Source organism: Pithys albifrons, chromosome 6 (assembly GCF_047495875.1).
Source record: "Pithys albifrons albifrons isolate INPA30051 chromosome 6, PitAlb_v1, whole genome shotgun sequence".
In the NCBI taxonomy this organism is placed as follows: Eukaryota; Metazoa; Chordata; class Aves; order Passeriformes; family Thamnophilidae; genus Pithys; species Pithys albifrons.
Window position 1 is genome coordinate 46740977 of NC_092463.1, and position 16917 is coordinate 46757893.

Sequence of the window (16917 nt, forward strand, 5' to 3'; positions counted from 1 at the left end):
CCCTGTCACTGCTTCAGAGTTTTTCTGATTATTTTTTATTTCTCTCATCTTGTTCAGGTTTTTTCATTCCTGGGTTCCCGAAGCTGCAGAGGTTTCAAGCTCACCACGAACAGATTTTAAGCAAACTGTTTCCCAAACTGAAGAAGCACATGGTATCTCCTTGCTATCAGTCTTCCTATAATAATACCACATTTTAATGTTAAAGCAGTTAGTGTAATGTTCTGCCAAACAGATGCACAACTGAACATATTTCTAACCATGCAGGACTGCTTCAGCCACAAAGAGGCAGGCATTAATTAAATGGGGTGCCCCAGTCTTGCTGAGGCAAATGGTTATCATTTGCTTGCTGGTCATTACTAGTGGAGGGACTGCTAAAATAGAGAAGCCAGGCAGAAAGGCTTACTCAGCCTGCAGCAGAAGGAGCTGCTACATACAGCACTGAGGCTGGGCTGTATTCTTAACACCAGCTGCAAAGGCCAAAGGCTGATGCTGAACTTTCTGGAGTCTTAATTCAGTAATTATTAGGTCCAAGTGCTTTGCTGTTGTTAAAAGACAGGAGGCACATAAGATTTGTAGTGTGTTTTGTTGCTTGGGCACATCCAGTTGTTTTTCTCTCTAGCAGATGGCACAGGCCCATTTGGTGCTGGAGGAGCATCTGCAGGACACAGTGACCACAGTCTAACATCTTAGGCAACTGTTTTGCAACACCTGCTCCCTTTTTGGTTTTTTGGCCTTGTCCACTCTTGCATTTGGTGTAGACAGTTGGCATTCAGTGGCCAGACTCCTAAAGTTTTTTGATGCTCCCAAGGGGCTTGGTGGCACACCAGCTCCAGGAAAAGCTGTTTATATTGCCGTCATCTGCAACAGCTCTTGCTTCATGCTGCAAATGAGCCAGACCTACCTGTAAAAGTGAGAGAGCCAGGACAGGTTTTCACTTAATTATAGTCACAGGTAGGGGAGGGAGAATGGGAATTACTATGAAATCTGCTTTGCCTCTTGCTCCTGAAGGCTCTTCAGGCTTGCAGGTGATCAGAACCAAGCAAAAGCAAAGGCCTGAGCCAGCCATTAATATCCCATGGGCTTCTTTCTCTTCCCATCCCCACCGCTTTATTGGCTCTGCAGCAGCAATTACATCCCAGCACTGTTAGACCAGGGTGATGATGGTGAGGCTTTTAAGAGTTTTCCTTAGCCTGTCAAGCTGTCCTGCTCCTGCAGCAGCCATACTGTGCAAAGGAGGTGGGTGCTTTCAAAGCTGTCTTGATGGTGCTCTGGCACTCCTAGAGGCTCACATGGGAATTGCTATGGAATCAAAAATGGTAGTCTGCAAGGAGTGAGTAGTTTGAGTTCCTGGAATGTTTTTGTAAATCCCTGGGAGTAGGTATTAGGCCAGAAAACCTTTTCCTAGAAATCCCTGTTCAAAGCTATGTCTGTCCACCTCAAGGATCAGGTTCAATAATTGGGCAAAGGACAAAAGCAGGGCTTCAGCACTGGTATTTAAAGCAGGGGCTTCTCTGGGAGACAAATCACAGCCAGATCCTGCACCCAGACCCCAGCATTAATAGCTGAACCAACCAACCTCCCCCAAAATCTTATGAGCTGTTTGAACCTCCAGCAGCCAGCCTGGTGAAATGCCTGTCTCTTTCTGTCTCCCCCAAGGACAAGGAGCAGATGACTACAGGGATTTACACAACCAAGTGGTTCCTGCAGTGTTTCATTGACCGGGTGAGGACGCTGTGGGGGTTCTTTGCTTCTCTGCTGTTTGCATGCATGGTTAATCTGACAGGGATTTTTTGCAAATACCATACTTTGAAGAAGGTATTAATATTTTATAAGGTGGGATATTATGCACACTCTCATAAGGCAAAAAAATTAATAAGGGAGAAGCTAAAAATAACTGCATGTCACTAATGACAAAACAATTCCTGCCGCCTCATCTCAAGCAGTTGCTGGGAGATGGCTCAGCAGCAGCAGCACTATAAGCTTCAAAGCTGGAAGAGATCTTTCTCTTTGGCACTGCTGCAAAGGCAATTAACCTCACTTTGGCTCTGGAAACAGCATAGGGAGAAGAAGAGCTGGGGGCACAAACCTCAACAAATAGCAGTGTAGCAGCTCCAGGCAAAGGAGAGGGCTTGGACTTGAAACATGTGAAAGCATCAGAAAATTACCCTGATTTGTCCAGAGCTAATTTTCCACTCCTGAGCCAAGACTACTCCATTTTTAGGGGCAGCATTGTGCTTGCATACTTGAATGCAGTGTCCAGACTTGCTAATGTTCAGGACATCTGTGTGCCCCAGTCTCAATTTTCTGCTGCCCTGTCTCCTGTAAAACAGTGGATGACCTCTTCCCCTCGAGAGGGAACTCACTGCTTTGCAGTCTGCCGCAAAGTCTGCAGTAGCAGGTGGTAAAATGGTCAGTTGTGCCAAAGTCTGGAGAGTAAGTGCAGCATCCTAAATTTGAACTCAGATGTCACAGTAGGACTAGTATTAGTTTCCATGTTGGTGAAATGCCTTAGATCTTTGCTGGGAGGTATAGGCTGCTCCATAATTTTGGATATAATTTCACTCCTGTTTCTCAGATTGGGAGTGGATGCAAATGAAAACCTCTTGCAGAGGGGTTTCTAGCAGGCTGAAATATGTCTGTGTGTAAGGAAAACCACTTCTGGACACCAGTGAGTGATTTTTTTATGCTTAGTGAGGCATTGTTGGGCTTTCAGACCTATCCCATAAATAACCCTTCTGGGCAATCTGTATGGATACAGGAGTTGTTTTGTGTGTTCACAAGGCTGAAAGACGATGGCATGCCCTCCAGGGTAGTGGAATCTGTGTCTAGCATGCCTGTGAGCAAAGCTTCTCTTTTTTTGCATTCATGTATGGGATTTAAGTACTTTCCCAACCACTAAATGTGGTTAGCTTTAAGGCAAAACCATAGAGGATAAAACATATTTTTGTGTTAGAGATGAATTCCTGACTTCCAAAGCCTAGCTCTGTTATGTGTTTTGGTGCAAGGGGATGTAGTGATGGCACCAACCTCTGTATCATCATCCCATTTGTCTTTTTGTTTGTGTATTTGAAACAGACCCCCTTCACCCTCACCTTGCGGCTGTGGGATATCTACATCCTGGAAGGAGAGCGTGTACTGACAGCCATGGCTTACACCATCCTCAAACTGCACAAAAGTAAGGGCCCAGCACACTGTGTCCTGTATGGCTGCAGTGGCACCGTGATGGGCCACCCTCTTGCTGCCAACCCAGAAAGCCTTGCTGGCCACTTCCAGCCTGCTCTGGGCCCTGCGCTGGCCACAAAAGGCACAGGCCCGAGCTGATGCTCCAGAGAGGAAATGAGATGCTGCAAGGGATGACATGCTGCACTCAGCACACACAGACCTCACTAGCTGCCTCTTTCTGCATGCTCTGCCCCTCATATTCTATCAACAGGCTTTTAGGGGCAATACAGACAGCAATTGTCATACTTTGCAGCATCTTTCCTTGCTGCATCTTTGCAGCATCTGTCTACAAAACTCTAGGTGGTGGTTCAGCTGAAAAATCTATAGAGAGAGAAGTGAATCCATTAATGTACTTCTAAAATTATCAAATGTGGTTTTCTTGCATAACATTACAGCCATGTTTCTGCCTTGAGATCTTTGGGACTTTGAACCCCTCTCCTCCTATAAGATCACAGTCTTGCTTTGTCATGCTGTTGGCTTTGATCCCAGTGCATGCTGGGAACCTTCAGGCCAGTAGGATTTTTGGGACTGCATGTGTTGGCTTCTGCAAAAAGCCACCCTGCTCTTCCTTCAGTTAAATGAAGAACAGGCTATCCAGAAATAAATCTTGAAGTACCCTGTTTGTCTACAAAAATTGGAAACTGGCAGTAAGGCAGAAGTTTCAGCCTGGCTGTGAAATCTCTCCTCCCTGAGGAATGTGTGGTGCTGATTGGCATCCCTCCCTGCAACCCATTCCAACCTGTATCCCACCCCTGCCTGCAACCCTGGCAAAGGCTGGCACCTCTGCCTGCATCCCTGCCTGCTGGCTGGTGCAGGTGGTGGCAAGCTGCCAGCAGTGACTGTTCAGCCTGATGCTCAGGGCCTGTCTCATGGAGCTTTTCCTCCTCCTAGAGGTATTGGTGAGAACTTCCAGAAATGGCCCAAAACGTTCATCCTTGTAAGCACAGCTCCCAGCCCTGCCACTGTGAAGCTACTGCTCAGAGGTGGTATGGATATGTATGTGTATTGACGACCCTGAGCAACAGCGGGAGAGAGGCAAAAATGTTGGGGCTGTCTCACTGTAGAGTGGAAACAGCAGCAGAATCCTACATAAATCCAGAGCATGCAATCCACCCTGCAATTTGGCTGTGCCACTATCATTACTCCATTCTCCTCTTCCCCAGAGCGCTTGCTGAAGATGACACTGGAAGATTTACGGGAATTTCTGCAGGAGAAAATTGCTGCTTCCCTGCAGTATGAGGATGATGCAGTTATCGAGCAACTGCAGGTGTCAATGACTGAACTGCGGAAGATGAAATTTGACCTCCCTCCACCAGGTAGGTAGAGGGGAAGGTGGGCAGCCCAGCAGGAACCAGAGAATCCTGCTGGTGTGGATGGGAGCTGGGACAGCCCAGAAGGGCTGGCACCTGTTGGGTGGAGCATCTGCTTTTCTCGCATTCAGGGCAAAAACAAACTGATGCACAGCTTGGGTTTTAATTTGTTTTCTCTGCTTCTAATGCAGCCAAGCCTGAAGAGTTTCCAAGGAAACCCCTGGGCCTGGAGCTCTCCCTCAACCCAGTAGCTGTAAAGGATAACCCAGCAGCCAATGGGCAGAATGGGCGGGTGGGTGAGCACACCCCAGACAAGGAGCCCCATCCCGACAGAGTTCTTGGGGGACCAGGAGGAATGACAGTGGTGGAAGAGAGGATTCCCACCCTCCAGGGCAGTGAAGCAGCTGAAGCAACAAACCTGTCTCCTCCTGATGGGCAGTCACTGGAAGAGGAGGGCCGAGTGGAGCCTAATGTGGATGAGCAACCATCATCTCTTCTGAAGGCAAGCGAGACACAGGCCCATCATCACCTCCTGCCTGCAGCCCTGTCTCCAGAGCAGCCTCTTGCTCCTGGCTGTGTCATGGTGGACCATGGAGTCTCCCTCCATGCCCCAGCTGAGCACAGATCCTTAGGCTCCTCTCTCCAAAACAGGCCGAATCCTCCCGACTCGAGCACTGCTGAACTTTCCACTACGGACCATGCAGTGTGGCAGCCAAATCCTGCTGCCCTGCCAGCAGGAGAACAAGCATCTTCCCCATGCAAAGATGCCGCGCTCGATGCACCCCCTGATCCTCTGCCAAGTGGCTGCCGGCGGCTCTCTTGCACATCACAGCATGGCAGCTCCCCCGAGAGTGGGCACTCCCCTGAGAGTGGGCGCAGGGAGGCAGCGGACCAGAAGCACTGCAGAGCGGTGCTGCCAGACAAAACGGACTTGAAGTGCTCGGCATCCAAAGCTGCGTCCACAGGAGAGCTCACCAGCCTGCAGAACGGGCTGGGGAGTGCCACAGGCACTATGCACTGGCCCAAGGACTTGGGTGCCCTGCCCGTGCACAGGCTGGTGGGAGGCAGTGTGCCCATCTTATCCAGCAGCGAACCAGAGGCAGCAGGGCTGGGCGAGGGCTGCCCTTTCCAGCAGGCACCATCCCCTGTGGTGGAGGTGAACAGCCCCTACACTGTTATCAAAACCATCACTCCCCTCCACCTGGCCCATGCAACAGAGCAGGACTTCTTGAACAGAAAGCAGGTGGCATTGCCTCTGTCGGAGACTGGACACCCCATGCCTGCCACCTCCATGCCACCACCTCTTACGCCAGGCCTAGAGGAGGTTGTCCAAAATAGCTTCCAGAAACCATTAAACACACTGAAAGCCCCACGACCCCCCCTGAGCCCCAAACCAAAAGTACCACCGAAGGTTGCCAAATCCCACTCAGAGAACAGTTTCCTTTCAGGCTCTCCTCCTCTGGCAAAGCTGCCCAAATCAGTGACATTTTAGTGGGGATGATGGAGGCGAGGGAGAAGAAGTGTGTTCTGGAGTAGCACCCTTGCCCCATTTATAGGATCCCCATCCTTCAGCAGGGCTGTGTCGGGGTGACAGCACAGCAGCCAGCGCATGTTGAGCTGTGCTTTGGTACGAGCGTCCAGCAAGGAGATAAAGCAGTGGCCACCAGCATCAGGAGACACCAACAAATTGAATTTGTGTCTTTCCTATGGACAAATTGGAAAGTGCTTTCATTTTTTGTTGCTCAAGCTGCCCAAGCCTCATCACTTGGAGGAAGAGGCAGGGCTGGTGAATGTGTTGCGTGTTTTTTTCTGCTTATGCCTGCCTTGGTTACCCATGGCCAAGGAAGCAAGCACAAAGCATAGGAGTCCGAAATGCTTTATTTAAAATGCCCTCTTGGCACAGCCACAGCATTGCTTTCAAAGGCCTTTGTAGCAATAGATCTTTATTTCATTTCCCATACCCATGGTTGTAGGCAGCAGGATTTGCAGCCAGGGCCGTGGCATCCTGGCCTGCTGTTCCCTCTATGCAATTCCACAAAGCAGTGCCCTGTACCTGGCTCCTGCCAATCGTGGATGGTGTCCCAGAGGAGATGTTTAAAAGCTGCTGAGTCCCTGGGGGGCCTGCTTGGTGTTACCCCAGTGGAGAACTGCCAGCAGGGTGGTTCTTTCCCACGTTCTCAAGGTGACGAGGACAGTGATGAAGGTTGAGCCTGGTCTCTTGGGCTGAGTGGCCTTTGCTGGCCTTTCCCTTGCAGGTCCAGTGTGGCGAGCAGGCTCGCTGCCTTTTTGTTGCCTGAACAGGAAAAGGGACTGCTGGCTCGGGAAGCCTGACAGCACTAGCAATCTGCTGGAGGTGCAATGGCATCTAACCACAGTGCCCAGGCTGAAGCCCACTTTTACTTTGAGCAAGTTAACTGTCAGGGTGGAAATGGCATAGGAGTTGGGGAAAGGGAGCACATTGCCCAGGGCCTGATCCCAGCTCTTCTCATTTAGAGTGCACAGAAAAACAAGCAAGGAAGGAAACCTGGGCACGATGGGTGCCCACATACCTGGTTGCCCTTCATGCACCAAGTCCTAGTGGTCTGTCCCTCTCCTCCCTATCCCAGTGTATTGATTCTGCACAGCCTATGCCATTGGTTGGAGATGTGCAAGGACCTTGGGACACTCATCCCACAGAAAGAGCTGGTCCGAAATCCTGTTTCAGCATCTGCTTCACCCCTAGAGATGAAGGGACTTCATCAGGAAGGCAGATCAGTGGAAGAAGCAGGAAATAAATTACTCTAGGTGAGTTTTTTGACCTTGCTGTTCAGAAGGGGTGGCTGCAGGTGGGATTCCCACCCCTTCAACTGAGACCCCTAAGCAAAAGATCCTTTAAGTTCTAAGGAGACTTAGAAAACTAATTTTTTTATCTCACAGGCTGCTTCAACAGCATAACTTGATTTGAAGCCTACCTGAAAGCCCAACTCAAAAGTTCCAGTAAATTACTTTGTGGGGTCCAGGAGTTGGACTAGATGATCCTGATGGGTCCCTTCCAGCTCAGCATATTCTATAGATATATGATTGATCAGGGTTTATTTTGCCTTCTGTACATGTGGTGATTTGTGTTCATAGCAGGAAGAGTGTCGAAGCGAGCACCCGATCTTTGGCTGTAGCCACCCAGACCACAGCACCCTCAGCATCTGTTGCAACCCCTGCTCTAAGACCCCATCCTCTGCTGAGCCTCCAGCCTTGGCCATCCTCTCCCTCTGCAAAGCAGGGATAACCCTATTAGCTACCTCGCAGGGGTGTTGTAAGGAGTCAAGTGTTGCTGTTTGAGGAAAAGTGCTCTATGAATGTTCAGTATTTGTGTTTTGAGACACCACTGGTTCTTTCTAGGACAGTGGTGCTTGAGTTGTGTTTTAGAGTATGTTTTTCTGTAACTGTGCATAGTTAAACCTATTTGTGTGTTAAAATATCTGAGCAGTATTTCAGGACAGATATCCATTGCCTTTTGCTAGCGAGAAGCATCTGAGAGCTGTTGGTCACATCTTGGCTTGGCTTCTGTATAGCCTGGGGCTCTGTCCACTCCTTGAAGCCCACACAGGACTTCTGCTAATGTATCTGAGCATTTTGTTCACGCATGCAAGAGCTGAGACCTCTTTCCCCTCATTCTGACCTGTTTTCCTTCTTTTCAGGCACACAGCCTTTGCACATCATGTTGCTTGTGCACCCAGGCTCCTCGCCCAGTGTGTGTCTGGGATGTTTTGCAGTATTAACATTTAAGAAGGTGTTTTGCTCTAATTTTGGAGAGCTATCAAATGCACAATATTCATTGCATGGCATTTGGTGCGTGATGTTCAGCATGAACTTTCAGGGGCTATGGGTGTGGTTCCTCCCCTCCAAGCCCTAATGGGAATGAGCAGCAAGGTCCTCAGTCACTTCTAGGCCTGGGAGAAGCCACCATCTGATTTCAGTGACCTTTGGACCAGGCAAACACAAGCTCCCCATTTCCACCAGTGTGCTTCTTCCTGGGAAGGTCTCTGAGCTCCTCACTCTGCCCCCTAAGCAGCTCTTCTCCAACCTCTAGGCCTTAAAAGCTGATAGGTTTGGGAATAGGGCCTTTGCCCCAGCTGGCTGGAAGCCAGCAGCGTGCATTGCTTTCCATGGTGTGATACTCTCCCTTCAGCACATCAAAGCATGATCTATAAGGAGATGACCAATCCTGCTTCCCCCTCTGCCTCTTGCTGCAGACAAAGGTGCAGCCTTGGCAGGTCACTGGCAACCAGGATGGGCAGGACCTAGCCCAGCCTCAGCTTTTTTGCTGGGAATAGGAAGGCAAGGAAAAGGGTGAGGGTGGCAGCTCAGCAGGACAGATTAACTGGCCTAAAGCACTTCCACCCCTGCCCAGCCTCTTAGAATAGTCTCAGCCCCTTGGCAAAAGCCACTCTCACTGTGAGCAAACTTGGGAAAGCAGGTTCCCCCCATCTTTGCCCTTGTCCCATGAGACAACTCTCGCCTCACTGTCTTCCATATAAATGTAAAGACCAATGTTGTGGGTTTGGTTTTTTGGGGGATTGGTTGGTTCTTCTTCTTGGTGTTAGTTTGTGATTGAGCACTTTGAGAGGCTGCAGCACCAGTGGGCAGCAGGAACCGTGGACTCCAGCGCTGGGGACCAGCTCCAGCACAGGACAGCGGTTGAGGTCAGGGTTTCTCAGCTGTGCACTTAGAGAGCCTGGCTATCATCTGCTTTTCTTTTTAATTGCTATTCTTGTTTACAGCGTGGAACGCTTCTTCTGTGAGTCTTTCTAATGTATTATAATTATTACTTAAAAAAACATTTTTATGTCTTTGGTTTTTGTTTGTTTTTGGTTTTTGTTTTCTGTGTGGTTTTTTTAAAGGATTGTGAGGGAAAAACTCGATCATTCCTTCTTACACTGATCCAAACTGTCCAAAGTATTTGATGATGTGTTTTACATGGTTGTAATAACAATAATGGTTAAAGAAGTTTAGCATAAAATCAGACTCCATGACGTTTCTTACAGTGACAGAAGCTGCAGGGAAGACTGATTGCCTTCTCCTGACTTTTAGCTTGATTCTCTGGGTATGCTTCAGCTGCAGTGGATCCCTCCTGCTTCATCTCTGCTTTCCTCCATGCTTTTGTACTGTAGTTAAATCTAGGCATTCCCAGCAGGAGTGGAAAGAAAAATGCTTCATCCCACATACCGCTGTGCTCTCCCATCTGAGCAAAGGGCAGTATCCTGCCTGCAGCCCCTGCACATCCCTTCTGACACACGGCCCTGCTGCAGCTTCTTTTTTGGCCAAGATTTTGCGTTTGGAGTTTGTTTTCCTGCCCTGAGGCAGTGCTAGGAGGGTTGGACAGGATGGGGAGCGGGTGGACACAGCTCCTTGTACAGCAGGTGGGTGAATGGGACTCAACTCTTGTGAGTCAAGACTGAGTCACCTTTACGCCAGTCACTGGGAGCGTAAGGTAGGGCTGCTCACAGGTGAGGATGAATTTTAGAAAGCTGTGTGTGAGCAATACCTCTGACACATTCCTGATTTCATGCCCAGTGCTTCCTGTGCTTAGATGACCATGGTACTATTGGGTTTGGGGTGTTAAACATGAGCAGTATTCTGGCTTGCTTATGAGAAAGCCGCCATTTGGTGTTAAAAAACGTGTTTATAGTAAACGCAGGGTCATCTGTCTCTGCCGGAGCAGCACAGAGGGCACAAAAACTGACAGCAATTGGAGGGGCCAGGATGAGCTAAATACCATGCTAGGATGTAAGAGCAGTGCAGAATATTGGGAGTCGCCTGTGTCACCCGCTGGGTACTGTAGGCTGAATACATATTACTGCTTCTATCACTGCTGTGCCTCACGTAAAAGAGGTCAAATGAACAAAAAAATGCTCCTATCTTGCTCTCCAGTGTCTTTAAGTTAGCTCATTTATATTAACTGTTTAAAAACTAGTCTGCAACACTACAAAAAAACCCAAACCTGCACCAGTAAACACAACAGTGGAGCAGGAGTGCAGTGAGGATGCAGATTGTGGCATGTCTCCCATGCCATTTCACACTGGTTGCCAACCCAAGGATGTGCCACCGTGAGCATGTGAGACATCCATGGGCTGGAGTGAAGCAAACCTCATCTCTCCCGTGTGTTTCTGGCACCCACAAGCAGCCTGGTTTGGACAAGCTGTTTTGTGTCACCTCCCAGACAACAGCCCCAGTTGGCTTTCAGGCAGTGGGCAGTAAGCAGCCAGGTGGGACCAGGTTTGAATATCTGCCGTGGTTACCTACGTGGCAGGCAGTGCAGGGTTTAGATATGGCATTTATCTAACTGCTGGAACAGCATTCCTGCCAAAGAGAGAGCAGAAGTGTCCAGAAGGGTGAAGTTTCCCCCCAGGTAAGGTGAGCCATGCTCGGTTTGAGGGATGTGTTCCTCTATTAAACAGGCTTCATTCACTTGGTAGTTGCAAAAAGGTGAAGATAACTGCTTACAGGTATCCTTGATCCCCACACTCCATGCATGTGCCCAGTTGTGACCTCCTGGCTGTGGTGGGGTACTCTGACTCTGCCCCTGTGAGTACCAGGGACAGACAGGGGCTCCACCACCTCCTCCTGAAGCATCCCTCCAGCTAATGCAGGAGCCACAGCAGTACTCAGCCTTGAATCGGTGCTTAATGGGGGTCCCAGGAAGGGTTTTGGGATGCCTAGCACCAACTGCAGAGTCCTCCCCAGGAGGGGACCATCGCTGGGACTTGCGCACCAGGTAAGCCTAGGACCTGCATCCCTTACCCAAGAAGAGAAAGACCTGAGAGTGAATGTAAGCCTTGCCAGATGTCCAGACGAGGCTGAATGCTAAGCCTCCAGCTGGTGCCAGGAGCACGAGGTCAGGACATGCTTCCTGCTGCAATGGCCTTGTCAGCCAGGGACTGGTCTTCCCACTGCCTCTCCCTCTGCACTTGGTATTTGCCAGTATTCCGTATCACCCTTTCCTTGGTGGAGCCACTGCTCTCATCATGGCTTTCAGACAATTCTACATCAGCTCTCCAGTTCCCAGGGCTGGTCCCTCCCGGAAACCACCCCAAAGCAGAACTACAAATTCCCCAAGCTGTGCTCAGCTCTGGTGCCCTGACAGCCCTGTGTGGCTCCTGTCGTGCCTGGCTCATGAGCAGCCAAACGAGCAGCGCCAGGAGCTGGGACAAGTGGGTGGCCCCTTCTGTCCCTATTGCTCTCTGGGTCTCTGCCAAGGCACAGCTGTACTCCTCACCCTCCCTGCTTGCCACCCATGACATGGAAATCTCATCAACCCCCATTGCGTGCCTCCACAAGGCTTCAGCCAGTCGGCACTGAATAATTGATGCTAAGTGGAGCCTGGAGCAGAGCCAAGCTGAGGGAGGGAGCAAGGCTTTGTGCTGCTTTAGGCTTTGGTCCCAGGATATAGTGGGGGGAGATTGGTGTACTCTGTCTGGGAGCTTTGTGTCCCAGCCAGTTTGGCAGAGGCAATGTTGGAGTTTGGCTGGGCCTAGGAGTGTTCCTCCTCTTCGTCCTGCTGTGCTGCTCCCCGGCTATGGTAGCTCTGTGTGCTGCTCATGTGCTTCTCCTGTGCTGCAAAGGGACGGTGGGGAGGTGAGCGAGGGCACACAGCACAGGGTGTGCACCTCAAGCTCCAGCAGCCATGGCTGGGGCTGGTACCTGGCCTCTGCTAAGCCACAGACCCTGTACTCAACACACACACAGAGTAAGACCCATCTGCCCCTAAGGGGTGATGGAGATTGCTTTGAAGGCACACACAAAGACACAAATCTGAGGGATTGGAGTCACTAAAGCCTGGCTTATTTAGCCATTCTCTTCCACACAGTAAAACAGGCTCCTCCTAAAACACAGAGAAAGGTAAACTGAGAAAATTCCATCTTAGTCCAAAACTGGTTTAGAGGTCCCTTATGGATAGATGGGGTGCAATACCACAAGCCCCTGCTTCCAACCATCCCATTAAGAGCCTGCCTGGCTCCCCATCAGAGCCCAGCTCCTGGGATATCTAAGCTTGCAGACAGATTTAGATAACCTCAGGCAGGCAGGTTCTTGGAGAAGCTGGCCCTTGTGTCACTTGGCTTACCTTTATGGCTCCTGCTGGAGGCAAGTACTGCTTAGGCTGAAAAGATCTGCAGCAGAGGCTGTAGTCCAAACCAGAAACCTGATCTGCTCCTCTATACCCAACCAGACTGCACACGAGGAGGATGAGGCCAGCATTTAGACAAGACTTCTCCATAAAATTCAGCCTTTCATTCAGCTACCCCTGTCACCACCATCACATCTCAGATCTCACTCCAGCAAGGAGCCATTGCTTGCCAGGTCCTGAAAACTCCACTGAGGTGCTTGCCAAAGCCTTCAGCAAGCACCATGTGCTCATCTGTTTTGGCGTCACCATCTCTGCTGCCTTAGGAAAATGCCAGTGTGGAAGCTCTCAGAGACCAAAAGGCATGAGATCTGTTCCAGCATTTAATCAGCAGCTTTAAGGACCTGTAAGCAATTCTGCCAGCTGACTCAGCTGTGATGTCTGTAGAGCCCCAAACACTCTGTAATAGGGTGTGGGGCTCTTGAATGATGTGAGAGAAAGGCATATATTATACAGACTGAGACAACTGGACCTGACCAGACTAGACGAGACCTTGTCAGCTATTCTGTCATTTAAGTACAGGTTCAAAGGTGGCTCTCCTCCACTGGAGATGCAGTCTCAACAGATTATCAGTAAGATGCTGAGTGAAGCCTTTTGAGAAGTGGTGTTCACACTTGCTGGAGCACAGCACCAAGTTTAGTTCAGCCTTGCCATAACTAGCTGAAGATATTGTAACAGCCAAATGTGAGCTGATGTGCTCAGTTATAGCAAAAATCTTTCCTCTGTGGAGTCTTGCAGCTTCCAGCTATGCAACAGGGCCAGCCCTTCAGAATAATTACATTCTGCTCCGCTAAGCTTGTGCCACAGAAGCAGAGCTGAGATAGGCAACAAACTCCTTGCCATAAGGGCAATGACTGCAGTGTCTGAAACCCGCACCTTCCAGGTACTTCTAGAACAAACGTGCCTTAAAAAAACAACTATGGGGAAACATCAACTCCAAACCCCACAGTTCCTTCTCTAGATCTACGTTCACTCCAATGAAACTGTAATCCTAACATTACTTTCAGACTTGAGAAGTTCAGCTAGCAACCAGAGAACACATTGTGACCTCAGATAGTGACCTTCTGTCTGTCATGGCCAGCAAGTTGCTGTCCTGTACACAAATTACCAGCACCAAGGCATGAAGTGAAAAAGCCAAATCCAGAGTAACAGCTCCACCTGAGAGAAGTGATACGATCTTTTCTGCCAACAGCAAAAATCAGGTTAAATCACACCTGATACATCTTACTCAAGATCTGTCATGATTCTCCTCCTGGAACAAAGTTGCAGTACTACATTAATACATAACTAATACATGATTTCTGGAGAAGAGCTGTGGTGTCAAGCCTTTAGCACCTTTTTCCTCTCAAACTACCTCAGACTATCAGCATGGACCTGAATTTGAGTCAGGGTTTCTTATGATCTTCTAGTTACTGCAAAAAGCTAACCAGCTCCTGAGATGGTCATGTTACTGACCAGCACTGTTTGAAAAAGGGTCCCAGTTGCCTTGCTTCTGCGGGGCGCAATCCACAAAAGGCATGAGATTGGTCTGCAAACTGCCAGACTCAGCCCTCAGATGCTTGCTGTCTCCAGTTCTATCTCCTACCTGACCACTGGATTTCTGAAAGGCTGTCCTGTCATATCACTGTCCTGTCAGCTGTACCAGGGTGAAGGTGTACCTTGGCTCCTGAAGAACTCTTAGGGCCATTTGCAGAAGCCAGTGTTTCCTAGCACATCATCTATGTCTGCTTTAGCTGTACATTAAACAGAACTATAACCAGCCACACCAGAAGAGACTGTCAATATCTGAAACCACTTGAGGTGTACAACAGAAGTAAGGTGTGAAGTTTCAACTGGATTCTTCCACTGGGAAGAAAAGTCTGTCTGGGGCCTGATGGTATGTTGCTGACGTAGACACTGAATGCTGATCCATGGATGAAATAGCTCATTTTCAGCACCCCTTGGTGGAACAGCCATGAAGAGTGGGCCAAGGAAGCAACTATTTTGCAACCAGAAGATGGTCAAACAAGCTGCAATAATACATGTGACTTGACCAGACATGGAGCTTTCCTGAGCAAGCTGGAAAACCTTACCCTGAGGAGTACAGAAACCTCTGTGAAAGGGAGATGCTCCCACTTTGGCTTCCTGCTCCTGACCAAGCTGCTGAAGTAGTTTGCATTCTGGACAGTGCTGCTCTAGCACACCCTCACCCAGACATGCCTGTTTCTTGCAACTGCAGCTGGTGCCTGCCCTGTGAAGACACCTCACCTCTGGTGCTCCCAGCTTCCCAGCTTGCTTGACTACAGCTCCCATCATTGACTGTGGTGTCTGGTTCCGAACCAGAAATGGGAGGATACTCTCAGTTGTTGAAGCCTCCTAGAGTCTAGTCCTTGAGAGAGCCCCAGACAGTGTTACTTGTCATCTGCAGGCCTCCAGATACAGCTATCTCATCCTTCACCAAGGGCCCGCTAAGTTTTATTCCAGATAAAGAGCACCAGGTTCCTTGTGCAGCACCACCACCAAGTGAGGGTCCCCAATGTCAACCCACCTCACTGTTAAGGTTTTTAGTCATCCTCTGGGACGAAGTACTCCTGCCCTCTGCCCCATGGGCAGTTGCACTCAAGCTGCCAACTTAAGAACAACCCCATTTTGCCAGGCTTCACACTTGAAACAGCTTAGGTTGAGAGTTTTTCTGGGAGCCTCTGGTCCAGTCCCACCATGTAATACCAGATTCAGCATCTGTAGCCCTCCTCAAGCATAGGGACAGGCACTGCTGCAAACAGCACACCCAGCTAAAGGCAGGACAGCTCTTCCCTTGGGCAACTTCTCCCACTCCAGCTGTTCTCCTATGGGAACAGGATTCCAGGCAGCTGCAGCCTGGGGTGGGGGCTGTGCCCCACAGCAGTTCAGGAGCAGGCACGTACACAAAGCAAGCCATTAGCGCAAGTCGTCTCTTGCCCAGGTCAAAAGCAAAGGCAGCACCTCCAAGCAGTATGGGAGTTGAATTCTACTGCTTTAATTCTGCTGCTGCCTGGCACAACAGAGGATGAGGAATGGGACAGAAGGCTGTTCGTGTGGACGCTGGGAACCTCTGGGTGGGCTGTGGCTTTGTGCTGGGGGTGACCAGGGTTTCTGTTCCAGTTTTGCCATGTGAAGCATGTGACTCACACACCGCCCTTGCCACTCCCAACCCTGACCAGCCTTGGCTGCCAAACCCAGCACCTCTTCAGGCCTGGGCCTGCCCATGCAGAACAGCTCCCTGCCACACTCAGCTGGATCACCTTCCCCCTTTGATACTCTTAATTCTGCATGCCAGCTAAGTTAGCCTGTGCAATAGCCTGGGTGAGGAAAAGGCAGCAAGCCACCTGCAGTACTGAGGCTGCATCTTAGGTCTGCAAGTGAAAAGCACATGGGTCAGACCTCAGGCAAAGATCTCATAGGAGCAGAGCTGAGCAAAGACAGGGTTCCCAACACATTAGCCCTTACCCAAAACACTCTTCTTACCCACTCTAAACCCCAGACTGGAAGCCTGAATGATTTAGCCTTAGTTCCTGAGTGGCTGGATAGCTGTCTGCAGTGCAGGAAAGCCCTTCTCTGCGTGCTCACCAGTAACAAAGCCACACACACGGGCAGATGAGGATTTGTACACTTCTACACACTGCTAACAGACTGGAGCAGCCTGAGGTATATGTACTGTACAGGTGTTAGCACTAGCTAGGTGCTGGAGGGGACCAAAGAGGCCTAATTCTACCTCTGGAGCACAACACCTTATGGAGGTCTTGTGCCAGAAAGAGCTGCCTGGAAAATATCACAGAAGCAACAAACTGGCACCAGCTGGGGTGAATTCAGCTCTCAGCTCTCCTCCCCAATGCTTCTTCCCTTCTAAGTATTGCATCTGAGGCCATAAAAATATCCCACAAGAACTAGCTGAAAGCAGGGCACTCAAGGAAGCACCAAGGACAGGCTTGGACTGGTTGCATTCTTCCACCCTACCAGAATTTGGAGCCAGCAGAGTTTCAGGTGGGCTGGAGGGGACAGCACCATGACAACTTTCTGGAGACAAAGACAAGCTGTTTTCCCCCTGAAAGACAGCTTGTCTTTCCCATCCCAGTCGCCTTCACAATCTACAGCACAACCTCAGTCTGTGAACAGCAAATATCAGCACCCTTTCTTCCCTGCTACCCCACCAGTAATCCTTCAGGAGCACCAGCAGCAGCACCCTCTGGAAAGAGGACACAGTCATCAAGA

The 16917-nt window shown here is 49.8% G+C and overlaps 1 protein-coding gene across 6 annotated transcripts in view; it reads left to right on the plus strand.

The window, feature by feature from the left end:
- LOC139673294 (USP6 N-terminal-like protein) overlaps window positions 1-9364 on the plus strand; it is an 81642-nt gene extending 72278 nt beyond the window's left edge. For all 6 annotated transcript variants that reach the window (XM_071558709.1, XM_071558711.1, XM_071558710.1 and 3 more), the window contains 5 exons: window positions 58-152; window positions 1657-1722; window positions 3076-3175; window positions 4386-4538; window positions 4724-9364. In XM_071558709.1, the coding sequence (XP_071414810.1) occupies window positions 58-152; window positions 1657-1722; window positions 3076-3175; window positions 4386-4538; window positions 4724-6024 (1715 nt within the window). In that variant the 3' untranslated portion in view covers window positions 6025-9364. The remainder of the gene's footprint in view (window positions 1-57; window positions 153-1656; window positions 1723-3075; window positions 3176-4385; window positions 4539-4723) is intronic.
- The last annotated feature ends 7553 nt before the right edge of the window (window positions 9365-16917 follow it).